The sequence below is a fragment of the Bufo gargarizans genome, chromosome 2, assembly GCF_014858855.1.
Source record: "Bufo gargarizans isolate SCDJY-AF-19 chromosome 2, ASM1485885v1, whole genome shotgun sequence".
In the NCBI taxonomy this organism is placed as follows: domain Eukaryota; kingdom Metazoa; phylum Chordata; class Amphibia; order Anura; family Bufonidae; genus Bufo; species Bufo gargarizans.
Genome location: NC_058081.1, coordinates 201,930,561 through 201,952,398, shown reverse-complemented (window position 1 = coordinate 201,952,398; position 21,838 = coordinate 201,930,561). Strand labels below are relative to the sequence as shown.

Sequence of the window (21,838 nt, the reverse complement as noted above, 5' to 3'; positions counted from 1 at the left end):
GAAACATAGAATGTGTCGGCAGATAAGAACCATTTGGCCCATCTAGTCTGCCCAATATATCTGAATCCTATGAATAGCCCCGGCCCTATCTTATATGAAGGATGGCCTTATGCCTATCCCATGCATGCTTAAACTCCTTCACTGTATTTGCAGCTACCACTTCTGCAGGAAGGCTATTCCATGCATCCACTACCCTCTCAGTAAAGTAATACTTCCTTATATTACTTTTAAACCTTTGCCCCTCTAATTTAAAACTGTGTCCTCTTGTGGTAGTTTTTCTTCTTTTAAATATGCTCTCCTCCTTTACCGAGTTGATTCCCTTTATGTATTTAAAAGTTTCTATCATATCCCCTCGGTCTCTCTTTCTTCCAAGCTATACATATTAAGGTCTTTTAACCTTTCCTGGTAAGTTTTATCCTGCAATCCATGGACCAGTTTAGTAGCTCTTCTCTGAACTCTCTCTAGAGTATCTATATCCTTCTGGAGATATGGCCTCCAGTACTGCGCACAATACTCCAAGTGAGGTCTCACCAGTGTTCTGTACAGCGGCATAAGCACTTCACTCTTTCTACTGCTTATACCTCTCCCTATACATCCAAGCATTCTGCTTGCATTTCGTGCTGCTTTATTACATTGTCTTCCCACCTTTAAGTCTTCCAAGCTCTGTCATCCTTATGCTTATGCAGACTCACCACTATGTCATATGGCCACTCTGTGGACTTCTCATGCTGTTCCCACCCTCCCCACTTGATGACTGGGCCATTATTTAGCCTTTTGGCTTGGCTGACATCATAATTTATTTGACCCTTTTTATGATCTGTAAGAAGGAAGGAAAAATGAGACGCACAACGGATCCTGTCTATGTAACAGCTGTAAGGCCTGCATGACATGGTCCCTATTTTGCATTAGAATTGGCTGATGATTTGGTAGCCAAAAGCAGGAGTGGGTCCAAAACACAGAAGACATGCAAAAATTCTATTAACGTGTCATCTCTGTTTTAGATCCACTCCTTTTTTTTTTTTGGGGGGCTTTAGCAATACTGATGGATTACTGACCAAATGCTGACAAAGTAAAGGCAGATGCTCCACAGACAGGATCAGTTTTTTGGGGGTTATTATTCTGACGGATCAGAGAAAGGGCAAAATAATCAGTGACGTCAATACAAACTTACTGCTGACACCCTCTCCACTCTGTCAGGGGGCTTTACATGTAGAAGCATTTACTAGAACAGGTTCTGTAGACATCTATGTGGAATCAGCTGCAGACTGTATAAAAGGAGCGCACTTCTTCTTGACGCTAACATTGACCTGTAAGGGACACAAACGTATTTTCTTTCTGCTTCCGTTCCAGTTCTTTTGCGAACCGTATGTGGAACCATTCACTTTAATGGGGCAAAAAAGTAGTGCATGTCCTATTATTGTCCGCAAATCACGGTCCAAGGCCCCATTCAAGTCAATGGGTCCGCAAAAAATACGGAACGCACACGGAACACATCCATATGTCATCCGTATTTTGCAGATCCATACCGTAGAAATGCTATGCCTAGCCCATATTGCTCATGTGTTTGGTGATTGATAAGTTACTGTTTCTGTTTCCGATCCTCAAAAAATGGATTGCATACGGAAAGCATACGGATATGTTTTGTGGAATAACAGAAAGAAAGAGGACGTAAATCATAGAAAAAAAACTCAGATACAGACAAACGGATCCGTGAAAAACGGACCGCAAAACAGCAACGGTCGTGTGCATGAGCCCTAAAGTTGAGTTCACACTTGAGTTAGTATTGGCCCTGTAACTGCCCAAATAAGTGAAGTGTGCAGTGATTCTAAGAGTGACGCCTGTCATCTGCATGTCATACGGACTCACAGCATTGTTTTACTACCACAGCAGACTCCCTATGCGTGTCACTGCAAGGCACAGTGTTCTACACCACTATAAAGGCTCTCTGCAGCCAGAAAATGGGTGGGGCGGGGGTGTCCCTGCACAGTCTGACACCAGCAGCACTGATTGGACACACCATCTATTGGTAACGCCCAGCAGTACCTTCAATGCAGACTGCTGGCAATTTATTTGTAAACTTCTAGCAGGAATAATACAGGAATGGCACAACACAGTCATAAGACTAGATGCTCCAGAATTGTTATCACATGCAGAATGGGAGTAGTTACTAAAACTGACATTTCAGAAGAGGTGACAGCTCCTCTTTAAAGGGGTTCTGCAGTTTGTTTAAACTGATGATCTATCCTCTGGATAGATCATCAGCATCTGATCGGCGGGGGTCCGACACGTGGGACCCCTCCGATCAGCTGTTTGAAAAGGCAGCGGTGCTCCAGCAGTGCCGCTGCCTTCTCACTGTTTACCGCAGGCCCAGTGACGCCACGACTAGTATCACTGGCCTGGACGGGGCTAAGTTCTGTTCACTTGAATGTAGCTTAGCCGCGCCCAGGCCATTGATACTAGTCGTGATGTCACTCGGCCTGCGGTAAACAGTGAGAAGGCCGCGGCACTGCTGCCATCACTGCTGCCTTCTCAAACAGCTGATCGGAGGGGTCCCGGGTGTCGGACCCCCGCTGATCAGATCCTGATGATCTGTCCAGAGGATAGATCATCAGTTTGAACAAACTGCAGAACCCCTTTAAGCATCCTGTGAAATACAGTATCTTACATACAATCTAGTCAAATACAAAATTGTTGTGTGCATATATTTAAAATACATATACCCATTCTTAACAACCATTTCTTCTCTTCAGAGTCCCTTGGGCTCGGGCTCGAGCCCAGTTCTTCACTCATGGTGTGAATCGGGTTTCATTAAGTAGCATTGAACGGGGCGTCTTCTTTCTAAGCCTGGATTCTGAAGAAGGAGGTTATCACGAGGGTGACAAAAACTCACTGAGTATGTATGCAAAGTCTCTGCTACATGGAAACTGCCACAACAGGTAACTTACCTTACATTGATATTATTAGTATAGTTAATAGTTATAATCATGTATTATGCCCTTTTGTAATGACATTGATGGTGAAGTGTGAAAACTAGTAACATGAATTCCTCAATGACCGTAAAATTAAGAATATTTTAACCTGCTTCTCACAAGTACAATATCAGTGGTACCAACTATGTTAGTGCTATTAGGGTATCTAGTGGAAGGGTCTGTTTAAAGGGGTTGTCCATGTGGCTGCAGAATATGCAAGAAAATAACAAGTAACAAACTACTCATCAGTACTTACCCGCTAATGCTCCCGCAATCCCAGTTTGTTTACATGGCAGGCACATGACTCTTTGCAGTCATTTTCTGACCTCATTGGTGATGTCACGAAGTATGGCACTTGACCACTGCAGCTGGTACAGCACATCATTGCCAATGGCATGTAAACAAAGGCTGGCAGAGGACCACAGGACGGGGATTTAACAGGCGAATAGGGTGTTATTTTAGTACATATCCTGCTACAAGATTTTAAGTCCTTGAATACCCTTCAAGTAGTCATTCTTAAGAGCCTGGAACTGTGTAACTGACATTTTTGTGCACTATTTCCTACTGAAGATTGCTAGTAACTGCCATGCAATAGCAAATAAGCACAACTATTTAGAAGTACTTTGCAGATGTTAAAGGGGTTGTCCTGGATTTAAGAAAAAATGGCTAACAGCAAAAAAAGATAATATAATAAAATAAAAAATAACACTCTGTTTAACCCCCTACTCCTTAGTGCCACTACTCCAGTAGTTTCCAGCAGTCTACATTTACTTCCCTGCAGTGATGAACTGCTGTACATCCATGTTACTGCTGCCACTGTTTGCAGGGAAGCAAACAGAGACTGCTGGGGACCACCGGAGCTCCGCTGCAGGATTGAACTTGTGATTCTCTGTGTGCTTCTTTATTTTATCTGACCAACTTCTCTGCTTTCAAATCTTGGAAACTTCTTTAAGATATTTTCAAATGTTGACACTAAATTAGTTTAAATTACATGACTTGGGGGGGTACTATCTCTCCTTGGGGAGATAGCTCCTTAATCGGCTTGAGGAGACTTATAGGCCATACATGCTCCTCTGGAATTCTGGGAAGAAAGGGCTACAAATGAGCTCTTAACAAGCCCTGCCTCTAATGCCACCAGATTTAAGGCAGCTATCCTATAAGTCAATGTTCAACCCTGTAAATAGGACTTGAGGGTGCGTGGCCTGGACAGGGAGCTGAATGGCCGCATAGAGAAGAAGCTCCCTAAAGGCTTCCTGCAGAAGCAACATAAAAAGCTGTGGCCCACATGCTATCTGGCTCATATTAGCCTTTACAGTGACCCCAAACTGCAGAGATGCCGAAACGAGGCAAGAATGATACACCAAAGCTGCTAACAGCTTTCTTCCCACCGACGAGTAATGGCGACCGTGACCCTGCCGCCGCCGCCGCCACCAGCATCGCGTGAGAGAGGGCAGAGCGCAACAGGAGGGGATGGAAGGCACACAAACCAGTCCCTTAGAGGCTTGGACCGTCCTATCTCCCGCGTGTTCAGAGCAAAGCACAGGGGAAGTAAGCGCCGGCTCGTCCCCGGACTCACCACATGAGAGTTCTTCACTAGCAGGACATAGAAGAAGTAACGCACATGCCGGAAACCCACCATTGCTGCAGGCAGAGAGACAGAAGCATGAAGAAAAGACTGCTCAAGTCATCTCTACCCCACAGCCACAGAAAGTCCTGCTAAACAAAAAGCAAGGTGAGAAACTACTCTAGCTTTCTCTAGTGAATCAGGGGTTAATGAAAGCTAATAGGGAATCGCAAGAGGATGAGCTCACCTCTATATCTTCCTCAAATAGGGCCATCACAGAAGCCTTTATGATAAATGCCATGAAAGCGCTAAGGCAATCTATCCGAAAGGATATCACCAAGCGCGCTAACAAGTATTTCAGCCACAGTAGACAGTCTAGGCAAGCGCATTGTTCATATAGAAACAAAAATGGGGGAGTTTTCCTCGGCACACAATGAGCTGGTGGACGCTCATAACAACCTATCAGAAGAAATAGAAGCCATGAAATCTAAAATGGTGGATTTAGAGGACCGCAATCGCCGTAATAATGTGAAACTTTGCAACAGCCCAGAATCTTTATCTCCACCCAATCTGTCCAAATACATCCAGAAGCTGATAACCACAGCACTCCCACATGTTACAGATAAAGATGTAATAATTTATAGAGCTCACAGGCTTCCAAAGCCTAAAGCCTTACCAGATGTAGTATCAAGGGATACCAGATCCATTTCAAGAAATCCAACTATTTGCAGACCTCTCTCAACACACCCTAACAGCAAGGAGAAAGCTTCTTCCTCTCACCAAAAGTCTTTGCCACCATGAGGTTCTGTACAAATGGGGCTTCCCTACAAAGTTAATTGTCACCAAGAATGGTGACCAACATCTTATCACTTCCTTGGAAAAAGGGCTCCAACTACTACATAAGTGGAGACTTCAACTTCCAGGGATAGAACCTTCTAAATCATCCGCCCTGCCACACAGAATTTCCAAACAATGGAGCTCGGCATCGAGGAACACGTGAGACCTAGAAATGCAGACATAATCTGCATACAGGAAACCCACTTGAAGAAAAATAGCTCGCCCAAATTTACCAATAAACACTATCCATACATGTACTGTGCAAACGCCCCAAAAAAGAAAGCTGCAGTGAGCATAGCAATAAGAGACAGTCACATTTCAGGAGAAAGAGGTGATAGTGGATCATGGGGGAAGGTATATTGCGCTTATATGCATCCTCTATAACACGCTATTTACTATACTAAATGTCCATGCACCTAATTCCTCGCAAATTGTGTACTTGAATTCAGCCGTAAAAAAAAATGACCTCCAAAATAAAGGGCAAACTGTATGTGGAAATTTTTATATTGTGGCAAATCCACTTCTAGACTCCATGTCCAGGCGCAGTAGACCTTTCCCTGGTCTAGATACTTATGTGATATTTTTAATTCAGCCAAGATGGAAGGGAATTTCCCAAAAGAAATGTTGAGGGCTAACATAAATGCCCTACCCAAGCAAGGGAGAGAGCCAAATGCCCCAGCGAACTTCCGGCCAAACTCACTGCTTAATGCAGATGTCAAATTGTATGCTAAAATAATCGTGGCCAGGCTGCTACCCATCTTGCCTACCTTAATCAAAGGAGACCAGGAAGCACTAGGCATCTCATTAACCTAATTCATCATGCATACAAAGACAAGATACCATCTCTTCTACTTTCCCTAGACGCAGAAAAGGCATTTGATGGGGTCCACTTGGAGTATGCTTTCGCTGCTTTGAGGAAAATGGGATTCAATGGAGCAATCTTATCAGCTATTAAAGGGAACCTGTTACCTCCAAAACACATTTTAAACCGACATCATTACCTTACAGTAGCCCCCAGTGTGTTCCTAAAAATGTTTTTCATTCCTCCACTGGTTTTTGTATACTTTATAAAAACGCAGTTTTAGTCAGTGTTTTCGCTATCCTCAGAGTCAGCTTCAAGTCAAGGGGGTGGCGGCCTCCTTGCTTCAAGTCAAGCTAAGCCCGCCCCTTACCTTTCTTCACCGTGATTGACATCCTGCTGTGAGGCTGGGATCGTGCAAGTCAATTGACTATAATGGGGACGGGGGCGGAGCTCCGGCGCAGCACGGCAGTGCACGGCGAAAGCCGCCGGACTAAAAAGTACTGCATGTCCGACTTTTTAGTCCGGCGGCTTTCACCGTGCACCGCCGGAGCTCAGCCCCCGTCCCCATTATAGTCAATGGGGACGGAGCGGCAATACGGCGAAACAGCGGAAGGACGGATCAGACAGGGAGACCAGCCTGCCGGATTCGTCCTGCCGCAAGTGTGAAAGTAGCCTTAAGCTTTTAACATCTGCACAAAACAAACAAGAGTTTGTCAACAAAACGAACGCATAATAGTTGTATTAGTCATATCTTTTGTATATTACATTGTATGTATCTTATGCGCAATATCCTTGTACATTTCTGACATTTCTACTTTGTATGGAAAACTCTCAATAAAAATTTATTGTAGACGTTGACAAGAAAAGGCATTTCTATTAAAGTGCCGGCCATGTGGGGTCTGTTAAATGCAGAATGCACATGACCGGTGTCCATGTTTTGCGGATCTGCAATTTGCGAACTGCAAAACACTTGCGGACATGTGAATGCACCCTAACTGTTATAACTGCTATCTGTAAAGAGTGTGCACATAGTCTTAGTCAGCACTTCTTTTAATTTCAGGTGGTTTGATAAATCCTTCAGTCTGGTCGTGTATAGTAATGGAAGGCTGGGTCTGAACGCTGAGCATTCCTGGGCTGATGCACCAATCTTGGGACACATGTGGGAGGTACTTTGTCAAAAATGAAATCATTGTGTAAAACTTACATAAATGAAAAGAAAGTAGACATATTAGGTATCGCAGCATCCGTAATAACTTGCTCTATAAAAATATCACATGACCTAACCTCTCAGATGAACACCGTAAAAAATAAAAACTGTGCTAAATAAACCATTTTTTGTCACCTTACATCACAAAAAGTGTAATAGCAAGCAATCAAAAAGTCACATGCACCCCAAAATACTGGCAATAAAACCGTAATCTCATCCCACAAAAATCATACCCTACCCAAGGTAATCGCCCAAAAACTGAAAAAATTATGGCTCTCAGACTATGGAAACACTAAAACATAATTTTTTTGCTTCTAAAAAGAAATCGTTGTGTAAAACTTACATAAATTAAAACAAAGTATACATATTGGGTATCGCAGCGTCCATGACAACCTGGTCTATAAAAATATCACATGATCTAACCTGTCAGATGAATGTTGTAAATAGCAAAAAATAAAAACGGTGCCAAAACAGCTATTTCTTGTTACCTTGCCTCACAAAAAGTGTAATATAGAGTAACCAAAAATCATATGTACCCTAAACTAGTACCAACAATACTGCCACTCTATCCCGTAGTTTATAAAATGGGGTCACTTTTTTGGAGTTTCTACTTTAGGGGTGCATCAGGGGGGCTTCAAATGGGACATGGTGTCAAAAAAAACAGTCCAGCAAAACATGCCTTCCAAAAACCGTATGGCATTCCTTTCCTTCTGCACCCTGCCGTGTGCCCGTACAGCGGTTTACGACCACATATGGGCCATAAATATTGAGTTTGGTTTGGCTGTTAACCCTTGCTTTGTAACTGGAAAAAAATTATTAAATTTGAAAATCTGCCAAAAATGAGACATTTTGAAATTGTATCTCTATTTTCCATAAATTCTTGTGGAACACATAAAGGGTTAACAAAGTTTGTAAAATCAGTTTTGAATACCTTGAGGGGTGTAGTTTATAGAATGGGGTCATTTTTGGGTGGTTTCTATTATGTAAGCCTTGCAAAGTGACTTCAGACCTGAACGGTCCCTAAAAATTGGGTTTTTGAAAATTTCTGAAAAATTTCAAGATTTGCTTCTAAACTTCTAAGCCTTGTAACATCCCCAAAAAATTAAATATCATTCCCAAAATGATGCAAACATGAAGTATACATATGGGTAAAGGAAAGTAATAACTTTTTTGGGAGGTATTACTATGTATTATAGAAGTAGAGAAATTGAAACTTGGAAATTTGCAATTTTTTTATATTTTTGGGTAAATTTGGTATTTTATTTATAAATAATTTTTATTTATTTTTTACTTCATTTTACCAGTGTTATGAAGTACAATATGTGACGAAAAAACTGTCTCAGAATGGCCTGGATAAGTCAAAGCATTTTAACGTTATCAGCACTTAAAGTGACACTGGTCAGATTTGCAAATTTGCAAAATGGCCAAGTCCTTAAGGTTAAATAGGGCTGAGTCCTTAAGGGGTTAAAGGCAATCTGTCACCAGGATAATTGAAGTACAGCCATGGTCTAATAGCACTTAGTACTTTATTTCAAGATGTGCCTTTGTTCCAGCAATAGATGTTTTTATCCTCTGAAAATCCAGTTTATTTGGAATGCAAATGAGCCAGTAAGGTGCCCGGAGGGGCGTCACTCTTGCAGGAAGGAGCCCAGACACACCCCCTGCCACAATGTGTCCACCTTCAAAAGACTTAAAACTCTGCCCCCATGTCCCACTAAGCCACGCCTCTTATCTGGTTAGGCCACACCCCTATCACGCCTGAGCCGACGGGGATTGAAAAAAATGAAGGTAAAAATTAACTTCTGTCAGCTGCAGGGATGGGAGGCAGGGTGACTTTCCGATTCGGTTAAGCCACGCCCCTCCCACTCCTCAGCTGACTGAAATTTAAAAAAATGAAGTTAAAAATCCACTTCTAGGTCCCGCTAAGCCACGCCCAGATCTGGTTAGACCACGCCCCCTCCCACTCCTCAGCCGACAGTGATTGAAAAAATGAAGATAAAAATCAACTTCTGTCAGCTGCAGGGATGGGATGCAGGGTGACTTTTTCCCTGCAGCTCACACTCAGACAGTACAGTGCTGCTGTCTTAGAGTGAGCTGTTCAAAAGGACATGCCCTTCATCCAGTAAAGGCCACTGTTTAGGGGGCGGGCCCCTGTGGAGGTCACTGTCAAAGGGGTGGTATGCTGTGAAAGTCACTGTTAAAGGGGAAGGCTGCAGTAAAGGTCAAAGTTAAGGGGGTGGGCTGCTGTGGAGGTCCAATTTTAAGGGACGGGGCACTGGGGGGGGGGTCAATGTTAAGGGGTGGGGGGCTGTGGAGGTCACTGTTTTGGGGGTGGGGTGCTGTAGATGTCACTTAGGCCGAATGCACATGGATCTATACGAGTGTATTACTGTAGTGCAGCGGCTGCATGAAGCGCACGGCGTCATAGCAACTAATGACGCTGTGCGCTTCTGCTGTCAGCAGGAATCCAGGCCGGGATACCACGATCCATTCACGGCATTCGGCCTTATAGTGGATAGTGTTGATATCTTTTAACGACACACACAAACATGAAATGAAATAGGTTAAATATACCCGAGCGAAGTTGGGTCCTTCAGCTAGTAGATCTATAAAAGTTGAAGTAGATAAAGGCACAGCATGAATACGTCACTGGGCTTGGCGCATATCCAGTTGTGGAGTTGAGGCTGATGCTATCAGTGGGACATACAAAGCACAACCGTGAAATTTTGACGCAATGCAGCAGGGAAAAGACTGGAGGAGCTATGGCTTGAATGTGACATAGCGGGGAAAGGGGTGGGCAGAGACATTGCAGCAGGGGGTGTCATGTCAGAGCGGAGAGGCGGCAGGCTGGGGCACTAGCAAGGGGCATAGCTGGGCTCCTCCATGCAAAATGAACGCCCCTCTGGACACCCTGCTGGCTCTTTTGCATACCAAACAAACTTGTTTTTCTGAAGATAGAAAAAAACAATGGCTGAAGGATAGGAATGAGGTGCTATGTTCTATTAGGCAATTCCTTTACTTCAATAGTGATAATGTAGTGACAAGTTCACTTTAATCCGTCAGGATGCATCAGTTCAGTCCCTTTTACGTTTTTTGGACGGAGAAAATACCGCAGCATGCCGCAGTTTTATCTCTGGGCAAAAATACTGAACACTTGCCGGAATGCCGGATCCGGCATTATTTTCCATTGAAATGCATTAATGCCGGATCCGGCCCCAAGTGTTCCAGAAAAAAGGATCCGGTTTTGCGGTCTGCGCATGCGCAGACCTTCAGAAATGTGAAAAGGATAAATAGCGGATCTGTTTTTCCGACAGATCCGGTATTGCATTGCATTTGTCAGACGGATCCGCATCCAGATCTGTCTAACAAATGTATCCGTTTGCGTTCGAATTGCCGCAAGTGTGAAAGTACCCTAAAGCTTGTAGAGACATTTCCATGGAGTATATCTGGCTGATTGAAGTATTTTAAGGGAGTAATCCATGATATTTAAAAGACTAGCCTAAATTTTTATTGTTAGTCTCTCACCCGCTTTGTTGCCTCCTCCTGTTTTTCGTCTCTCTAATCTGTCTAGTTCATGCTGGGCACAGATTTTTTTGAACTGGGGTACACTGAGGATGGGAACTGCCGTGGAGATCCGGGACTCTCATTGCCCCCACCATACAGACTACAGTGGGATATTCCACCTATGGTGAGTTTTCTTTTAACAGTGACTAAAGAACATTTTGAGGCATTAATGTAAATTTAGGACATTTCTCTGTACCCATTAGATAATTATTTCATGATTATCATGACATAACATTCTGACAAGGTCAAGAGAATTTAGACTAGAACCTTCAGAATCACAGGTGCATATCTATGAAGCAAACATAATTACAAAAAACAAAATGGCTGCACACCATTATACATACAAACAATAGGGCTAAGAAATGGGGGTCATTCTAAATAAAAGTGGTACAATACCGACTATAAATGAGTCAATGGAAGCTCTTAGCGCACATATTTGATTAAACTTGTGCGCTAAGAGCTTCCATTACTAATTTATAGTCGGTATTGTACCACTTTTATTTAGAATGATCCCCATTTCTTAGCTCTATTGTTTGTATGTATAATGGTGTGCAGCCATTTTATTTTTTATAATTCTAACAAGGCCAGGCGCAAAAATATGGCATTTAGGGTCCAGGTTTCTCATAAAGATTGGATTTCCATGGCATACTGTGTACATCACTGCAATCAGCGCGCCATGATGCATATGTACAGACGACGTCAGTCGGGCCAGCATCAGGGCTGTACTATGCGTGTGCATACATTCCCGAAGTGGCGCTTTTAATGCGATGAGGGCAAATCTCATTGCACCAAATAGCTCATTTACATGGTGCAAAAAACAGGATTCACCAGGAACGGAGGTGCATATCTGGACAGGAAATTTTACACAAAAAAACAACCACTTTTTGGATCATTTATCAAACTGGTGTATAGTAGAACTGGTTTAGTTGCCCATAGAAACCAATCAGATTCCACCTTTACATTTTGACAGCTCCTTTGGAAAATGAAAGATGGAATTTACACTAGATTCATAAATGACCCATTTATGTGAAAACATTGCTTAGGAATAACACCATAAGCTAGACATAATACAGTATACCCCCGACTGTTACAGGACTGTATATAAAGCAACTTTGTTTAGATGCCAATCAAACACGGACTTTATGTACTTTGCTTCACATGGAGTTTGATGGTTTCGTAGTTCATATTGTTACATTATTGGTGGGACTAATTTGCTTTATCTGCTTTGATACCTTTGTCCCTTTAATGTCCCCTAATAACCCATTGCTAATAGGGAAATGCATCCGGACCCTCCAGGACCCCATGACTGTAGCTGGCTGCTGCAGTACTGGCCTCCCAGGGACAATATAGTTTGTGTTTGGCATGTTTTTATATAACCTTTTTGTTGGGTGATGGATTTATGTTGTGTCACTATGAATAAAGATAATCTACATTATAGAGGATAATCAACTTTGGTGATGGATTATATGCCCATTTTTCTCCTACCATTTGAGGTCTGTTATACATTGAATAGTTTTCTATACGGTAGTGAACAGTCAGAGGTATACTGTATTTGTGCTTATGCCTGGATTATGGTGTTATTCCTACACAATATTTTGTACCCATTTTCAAACAAGGTGTTTATTTCAGCGAATTGTTATGTACAATATTGATCTCTGTCTCAGTGATATGACCAATCTGGATGAATGTTTTATTCAGGAGAGGAGACCATAACCAATCTAACAGTGCTCTTGGTTCAATATTAAAGTATGTGATGATAGATTCCCTTTAACTCGTTTTAATTTAATCAGTGTAAGGGTCCATTCAGACTTCCGCAGTGTTTTGCGGTCTGCAAAACACTGACGCCGCACATCGCAGGCACTTAATAGATCATTCCTATTCTTGTCTGCAGCTGCTTACAAGAATAGGACATGCTCTATTTTTTTCCGCGGACCGGAAATGCGGATGCGGACAGCACACTGTGTGCTGTCCGCATCTTTTCCATCCCCTATGAAAATGAATGGGTCCGGATACGTTCTGTAACATTGCGGAACTGATCCGGACACAATCTACAGATGTCTGAATGGACCTTAAACCTATGTACTTTAGAAGGCATTATTCTTGATAGTAATTGTTTGTGTTCTCCCTTGCTTCAACTTCAGCTTCCACCTAACCCCTTCATAACATCCGCAGTACTTGTACAACGGATGTTGGCACTTTAAAGATGGCACCCGCTCCAGAGTGGAGTAGGTACCATAGCAGTTTTACACAGCAGACGCTTAGGGCTAATGTCTGCAATGGGCGATAACACCAATCAGAGACATTTAACAATTGTGACCACGGCATCTGAGGGAGTGCTGCACTCCTAGGGCCGGAATTGCTTCCCCTCCCTGAGGTCTGAGAGGCCGTTTGTTGGTGGTGAGAGGCTGAAGCCTGCTGGAGGGTACCAGGCCTATGGCAGATATATTCTTATGGATGCTTGTAGATGGCAGTGCACCATATAAATATACAGAATTTCCCTTACACTACTGTATTACATTACAGTAGTGTATGGAAGAAGCAATCTAAAGATTGTGTGTTTTTTCAAATTACCCCTCTTTCCCCATAATAAAAATAAATAATGAAAAAAATAAAAATAATTTTCCATACCGTGCCCCCAAATGCCCAAACTATTAAAATATAAACGTATTTATAATGTACGGTGAACCTCCACAAATTTTTTTAATAAATGATTTTAAAAAATCATACATACCCCAAAATTATATCACTAAAAATACAGATTTCTTTGCAAAAAAAATAAGCCCTCACACAGCTCCGTAAATTTAAATATAAAAAAGTTATGGGGGGTCAGAATATGGCAATGAAAAGAAAAAAAGTTTTTAAGTATTAAAACACAAGAATAACTAGGGAAAGCCTTAAAAACAAACCCCATAAAACTATGGTGGAATTGCGTTTTTTTCCAATTCCACTCTATTTGGAATTTATTTCCAGCTTCCTACTATATTGTATGCAATAATAAATGGTGTCATTAGAAATTCCAACTTGTCACACAAAAAACAAGCCCTTATACAGCTATGTGAACAGAAAAATAAAAAAGTTATGGCTCCAGGAAAGCAGGGAGTGAAAAACCAAAACTGAAAATTGCTGAGTCATGAAGGAGTTAAACATTTTATTAACCCCTTCCCGACCACCTAACGTACATTTACATTGGTGTTCGGGCATTTAAAGTTTTAAACAGCAGGCACCAGAGGCTAATGTATGCGATCGACGATAATGTCTATCACACACGGTATTTGTGAGGTCAAAAACCTGCTCCCCCTAGCGAGGACTGTGGGGGTGCCAGATGGTGAATGATCAGAGGCTGCCACATGTAGGTTCCTATGGAGATCCTGCTTGTGGCAGGACTCAATAGGAACGAAGTGAATTTCTCCTAATGCTAATGCATGGGAGTCTATGAGAGAAGCAATATAATGATTGTTTCTTCAAGTTCCCTAGGGGAACAATAAAAAAAAGTTTTAAAAAATATTTTAAATATAAAAATTTAAATCACTCACCTTTCCCAAAAATAAAAGTACATAAACAATTTAAAAAATAAACATCATGGGCATCGCTGTGTGTGATAACCTATACTAGTAAAATATAAAAATATTTATCTCATACAGCAAACGGCGATACAGGAAAAAAAAAGTCGAAATGGTCAGATTGCTGTATTTAGTTGCTTCATCTCCTACAAAAAATTAAATAGAGTGATAAAAAAATTATAAATTCCCCAAAATTGTATCAATGAAAAGTACAGCTTGCTCTGCAAAAAATGAGCCCTCACACAGCTCCATACACATAAAAAAGATTGAATAAAATTATAGGGGTCAGAATATTGCAATGCAGAGAAAAAGGTTTTATTTTTTTCAGTATTAGAATGCAAGAAAAAACATGTGGTATTTTTGTAATCATACATATCTACAGAGTGAAAATAAAAGGTCAGTTTTACCGCATATTGCAAAAACAAAACCCAAAACACTGTGGCAGAATTTATTTTATTTTTTTATAATTCCACCACATTTGTAATTTATTTTCCGCTTCCCTCTACACGTTTTGAAACCGTAAATGGAGCTACTAGAAAATACAACTTGTCCTGCAAAAAACAAGCCATTATACGGCTAATGTGTAAGGAAAAATAAAAAAGTTATGGCTTTAGGAGGGCTGGGAATAGATAACGAGAGAGAAAAAAATATGGAAAATTGCCTGGTTCTGAAGGGGGTAAATTGGTTTTGCTAAATGCCAGACAGTTATTGGTATCTTTGCTTAAGTGACAGGTATTGGACCTCTTTGAACATGAGAACAGCAGAGTTTTGCTTTCTATGTCAGACAATGGTTGAAACACTCTGGATAATACTCTGGTAAATCCAAAGGTTCTCTAATGAAAACTTGTCTGTCTTCTAGTGTCGAGAGGTCATTGAAAGTTCCTACTTCACAGCGAAAACACTAGCAGATGATGTAGATTTTAACTGCCTACGCTTTACAGATTTCGGAAAAGGAATCATCAAAAAATGTCGGAGCAGCCCTGATGCCTTCCTACAGATTGCCCTCCAGCTCGCTCACTATAGGGTAAATGGACCACCAAATATTAACAATTCTGTGAAATTAGTTTTATGCACTAAACCAGTTAGGTTTTCCTAAATTCATCGCTAAATCTGCTGCAAGCCTGCAGTAAAACCTCCATATGTCTGCTCCACTGAAAGCACTGAAATCCTTGGTAAAAATCTGTAGGAAGAATGGACATGCAGATTTTTTATTTTTGTTAAAATCTATTAAACATGGCTGCTATAGTAAGTCCAGAAGGAAAAAAAACGCAGCATATCCACTACATGTGAACATACTCTTAAAAGGGTTTTCTCTTCTGAGACAATGGGGGCATATCGCTTGGATATGCCCCCATTGTCTCATAGGTGTGGGTCCCACCGCTGGGAGCTGCACCTATCTCCTAAACAGATCCCCGAAAGTGGTGGAGTGCACACTGCGCAAGCGCAGCCGCCCTCCGTTCATTTCTATGGGGCCGACGAAAATAGCCAAGCTCTGGCTCATTTATTTCTGTCGGGCCCATAGAAGTGAATGGGAGCGGTGGCTGGTCATGCGCTGTGCACTTCCATTCACTTCTATGGGGGGCGCGCTTGGTGGTGGTCGGACCGGAGTCCTCCAGCCACCACTTTGCAGGGCTCTGTTCTCGGTATAGGTGCAGGTCCCTATCAGACAATGGGGGCATATCCTAGTGATATGCCCCTATTGTCTCAGAAGAGAATACCCCTTTAAAGGGAACCTGTCACTAGGTTTGGGGCTACTAAACCACCAGCATGTTCTTATGCAGCTGGGCATTAGGTTTCTAGAGATGGCTGTGTCACAACCAGCCATTTCAGCGTTATGTAGGGATAGGTTCCATTATGCAACATTTCCAATGAAAAGGTGGAAATAACTTCACAAATTTAATTTCTAGTCCACTCATTTCTTAGTTAAATCTGTTTATTCCCTCTGTGTTGATCAAAATTATCATCATGAAAAGACTGCCGTTAAAGCCACCTAGGTGATGTGTCCCATGCCTCTTCATACTGCCATCTTCTTCACTAGACAGATTTGTCTGGAAGATCCACAATGGGACATGTGAAGACAACTAGTTCTTTTTATCAATTTCTCAAAACCATGAGGGAAAAACTGATTAAATTCGGAAAAACTTGACCGGACAATTCAGGGAATGGTAAAAACTGGTGATACCTTTTGGTATATTTTATGTGAAAGCTATTTTTAATGTACATGGATATTGTTCACGGACTAGAAACAAGAGAAAATATCTAGATTATATTATAAAAGGCGACGGAAGGAGAAAGATTGAAACCACTTATAACATGGATGCATGACAGCTGATGAGCACTGAAGAGGCAGGTTTATTTGGAGAGGAAGGATGTGGAAAGAGATGTAGTTGAAGTGAGCACATAGGAATATTGCAGTTTATGTTCTCGTATTGATAATAAGGTGAAGTTGTATATACTCATTAGATGAGGTCTATAGGCCTAACAGACAATTACCGATGGCTGCCATCAAGAGAAATGCAACTCTACTAGAATAAATTCACGTTTGACCAAGCAGCAGTCTGTGATTGCTTCTAATCTGACCATAGACCTGAGACGGAAAGAGGTCATCAGACAGAGGGCTAATCTGTTGTCTGGAGTGGACCAAAAACATCACAACTGTGCACATAGATCATTTGTTGCAAAAATGAAAAACCCTGTAGGTACTTTCACAAAAAAATGAATTGCTTCAAATGTTCTTTGCATAACACACAGTGGAGTCACATTATTATGACCACCAGCTAATATCCAGAGTAACCACGGTGTACAGCATGGATAGCAGCTAGACAGGCTGGGACTGACTCAGTAAGGTAGGTTGTCAGGTATCTGGAGCCATGCTGATTGCAGTACATCCAATAGTTGCATGGGGAGAGGATCCATAGAGCGAACACCACAATCGAGGTGGTCCAACAGATGCTCAGTTGGGTGGGTCTTGGTCTTGGTCATGCACTTCCAACCAATGTTAGACATTTCAAGCCATGTGTCATGTCTCATTGTCTTGCTGGAAAATCCTATCCACCCATTGAAGTAATCAGGATATATGGGTGTGCGTGATCTACAAGGATGGATTCATACCCAAATTGGTTAAGAGTACCTTCCACCATTAGATTGTACTTTTCTAGTAATGGCTGCAGGGTGTTTGTTCTCTGATGTTTCTCTCCTGATACACCAATATCCATCCATTCGATGAAGCAGAAAACGTGACTGTTCGGAGAAGGCAACCCTTTGTCAATTTGTGGAGGTCCAATTCTGATACTACTGCAAAAATGTAAACCTTTTTTGGCAATGCAACTTTGTTAGCAGAGGTGCAGTGACCATCTGTCTGCTTTGGAGACCCATACGCAGTAGGATTCACTGAGCTGTTATTTTAGACACTCGTCTGATAGCCCCCTGGTTCATTTTGGCGGTGTGCTGCTCCACTGTAGAGTGTCAGTCCACCCTCCTGCACCTTCGTAGCCAACGTTCACCTCTTATATCAATGGTATGTGGTGTTCTGCAGTTTCCACGTCACTTATTTTCAATAGTGTCGTTTGTCCACTCACCATACACGTTCACCACAGCAGCAAGTGAACAGTTCACAAACTGTGCAGTTTCAGAAATACTGCCACCCTGGGGCCAAAAGCCAATAATCATCTCTTTTCGCAACTCTGATCAATCTACCCTTTTACCCATAAAAGCAACGAGGAATATGTGTGCAGACAGCCTATCGCACACCTTATATACCCACCAAGCCAGACGGGTGACTTCCTTCATGAGCTACACGCTGACGGCGTCGAAAGTAGGAAGTGGTCATAATAATGTGACTAGACTGTGTATAAACCTCAGATTATAGCTGACTATCTTCTGAAGAATGCAACACAACAGAGCAAATTATCTTTTGGCGTTTAGATTTTCTGAAGAAACTGAAACCGTTTCAGTTGACAATGGGAACTTTGACATCAATTTTTTCTATTTCTATTGAATGTGTTTCGGCAGGATAAGGGTCACTTCTGTCTGACATATGAAGCTTCAATGACTCGCCTGTTCCGTGAAGGTCGCACAGAGACTGTTAGGGCATGCACCATCGAGTCATGTGAATTTGTAAAAGCCATGGAGGATCCCAATCAAACTGTGAGTATAGGCTTTGAGTATTCATATTTTATTAGAAGATAATTTCCCTCTGATCATCATTGCTTTTTATACAGAGGGAGAATCGCCTGGCTCTTTACCGAGCTGCAGCTGAGCGTCACCAGCTTATGTATCGTCTAGCAATGACTGGCAAAGGTATTGACCGCCACCTTTTCTGCCTCTATCTTGTGTCCAAGTATCTGGGAACCGAGTCCCCTTTCCTTCAGCAGGTGAGAGTTTAATGTATTCTGTTACTACATGTATACAGAGATCTTTTCGTCAGCAGGTTCATGCTACCCTAACTACCGGTGCATGAAATTCTAACAGAATCCCTAAAAACAGTCAACTTTCAGAGACAATATCGGGGTAGGTTTACTATTATAAATGTACATTTATTAAGTGTGTCAGAGATTTTTCTTGCTTCTCCTGACAATGGGGTAGAAATGGGGTGTGGATTCGCAGTAGAAGGGACATTGCTTTAGGTGAGCCAAAATTGCACCAAAAGTTAAGTGAATGGTTCTGGCACAAAGTAAGATAGGAGGTATGAACTTAGACAAGACAGTCTAAAAGTGCACCAGATTTACCATTCAGCATCAGACATTTCGATAAATCTGGCACAGGGGTTGTCTCACTTAAGTAAATGTCATTGATCATGTAGATAGAGTTAATACAAGGCACTTACTAATGTTATTGTGATTATCCATATTGCTTCCTTTGCTGGCTAAATTCATTTTTTCGATCAAATCATACTGCTTGTTTCCAGGGGTTACGACCACCCTGCAATCCATTAGTGGTGGTCGTGCTTGCACATTATAGCAAAAAGCATCAGCCTCTCTGGTGGTAGTGCGCAAAGGCTAGTGCTTCTTCCTATAGTGTGCAAGCACGGCCACCACTAATGGATTGCAGGATGGTCATAGCCATAGAAACAAGCAGTGTATAATGTGATGGAAAAATTAATCCAGCCAGCAAAGGAAGCAATATGGACAATCGCAATACATTAGTAAGTGCCTTGTATTAACTTTCTCTACATGATCAATGCCATTTGCTGATGTGAAACAACCCCTTTAAATCTTGCCTTATAGTTTTAAGAAGCACATAGAGAATTCCACTTGGCTATTCTCCTCTGGCTTCTCTCTGCCCAGCTCTGCTTGATTGTCTCTCTCGATATGCATTTCCCTAACTGAAATGTAGTCAACAGTTTTGACCTTTTGTGGAGCTTTTATTATCAGGAGTAGTGTGAATATGTTTTATAAGTTTTATTCTGCCAGATTCTGCTCCTCAATTGTCCCTCAGGTGGAGCTTCACTATGAACTGCTCTCTGCATTGAGCTGAGTGACCAGGAGACTTCTACAGTTCTTCAGTGCAAAGGGGAGGGGCTGTAAAACATCTCAATGCAGAAAGCACTTCACAGTAAAGCTCCGCCTCTAGTGCACTTGCTGGAACAAAATCTAGGAAAAATAAAACGTCGTATTCACGCTACTCCTGATAATAAAAGCTCGAAAAAGGTATGTTTGTATTGCTGTCCCCAACCCCTACCTATTGCTTTCAGCAATTTAGCATGTTCAAAACTGCTGACAGAGTCACTTGAATACACGCTACTTGTGATGTCACAGTAACTATCAGGGCCGAATCTGACTTGTGGCATCACAGTAATTTTTCAAATGCACATGTGATGCAGTTACCTGACAAAACAACATTTGTGATGAAATCCTATTTCAGTAGATTACCAAGGGCTTAATACCTACACATTTTCCCAAAAATGTATAAATACAATCCCAATTGAACACCCTACGCTCCCCTCCAAAAAACCCTGAAACAAAATAAAAAACAGTATGTTCTACCCGTGCAAAAGTCTGGAGTCCATCATATCCTCTTTAAAATATAGGGATATACAATAACCATAAAATCCCTTGCAGAACTCTTACATTTTGCTAACTATTATTACTAGAGTTGCAGTACTATAGACTAGGCTTTAGACTATGCAGAAATATGGCAGTTCTATTGCTTAGGCATGGAAATTTCTGGATTACATGAGCTCATCTGACAGACTGCCTCCTATGACATTGTGATAATTATATTAACAGCACTAGAGGCTGTCCCATATTGGCCTTTCATGGCTGGGATGTGAATAACCACTGTAATCGCTGGCCATGGGTGGATGGACTTATGGAAATATCTAAATGCCCAACAATTCGCTGTTTTGCTTATTCCCATAGCAGTGAATGGGAACTACACAAACAACATATCACAGCAAGCTACACGGTTTCCTTAACTTCAAATTTGCAAGAAACAGTGTATTTTGGTGTGCTAAGATTCTTACTTAGCTCAGAGCATCAGCTACTTGACCGTTTCCTTAACTCTGCCTCCCCAGACCGACGCTTACTGTGGTTATTCCCATCTTGGACGAGATGGGACAAACTCTTTTTCTGTTTTTTCTATTGGAAATTATATTCTTATGAACATATCGCATCCAAAAGGCTTGCGTCACTGAATGTGAAACCAAATCACTCAGCTTGTCCTATGGAACTTACAGGTATTGTCTGAACCCTGGAGACTGTCCACATCTCAGACGCCACAACAGCAGCTGAAACTTTTCGACTTGGAAAAAAATCCGGACCATATTTCTGCAGGAGGAGGATTTGGACCCGTAAGTAATGGGGATAACATTGTTGAAAAAATGAATATTATATTTCTAAGATTTTGTTGTACATAATGCACATGATAGTTTTGTATTTCTTTGAGGCTTTTAGAGCTGGTTATTAGTGGTTGCTGAAAGCTGAGACTGTAAGTGTGATGGATTCCTGGACCTCTTATATTGAGTGCTTACTGCTGCAAACAGAAACATATATTTTCTGCATTGTTCATATCTCATATACATGTTTATTGTATCTTTCTGTGCTTACAAGTCCTACTTAGTGAATGACATAAACCTCTCTAAGGGCTGTTGCACACGAGCGAGTCAATTGCAGGAATCGCACTCCGTGTGTGAATGTGATCCTCCGTTCATAATTCATGCTTCATGAATTATGATTTAAAATGCTGTGTGCCTCTGCATGACCTTACTTTTAGAGAATCATACTGGCATAAAGCAGTCAGTATGATCCTGTAGAAGTAAGGTCAAGCAGAGGCACACAGCATTATAGAGATGTATAATGCTGTGCGCTCCTGCAAATCCAGAATAGAAGATCACGC

At 41.7% G+C, this 21,838-nt stretch overlaps 1 protein-coding gene across 1 annotated transcript in view; it reads left to right on the top strand.

Moving 5' to 3' along the window:
- The window catches only part of CPT1B (carnitine palmitoyltransferase 1B), a 68,755-nt gene that overhangs the window by 34,715 nt on the left and 12,202 nt on the right, over nucleotides 1-21,838 (top strand). The window contains exons 11-17 of the mRNA XM_044279901.1: nucleotides 2,751-2,936; nucleotides 7,233-7,338; nucleotides 10,951-11,067; nucleotides 15,363-15,527; nucleotides 18,515-18,649; nucleotides 18,724-18,876; nucleotides 21,180-21,293. Coding sequence (XP_044135836.1) covers nucleotides 2,751-2,936; nucleotides 7,233-7,338; nucleotides 10,951-11,067; nucleotides 15,363-15,527; nucleotides 18,515-18,649; nucleotides 18,724-18,876; nucleotides 21,180-21,293 — 976 coding nt within the window. The remainder of the gene's footprint in view (nucleotides 1-2,750; nucleotides 2,937-7,232; nucleotides 7,339-10,950; nucleotides 11,068-15,362; nucleotides 15,528-18,514; nucleotides 18,650-18,723; nucleotides 18,877-21,179; nucleotides 21,294-21,838) is intronic.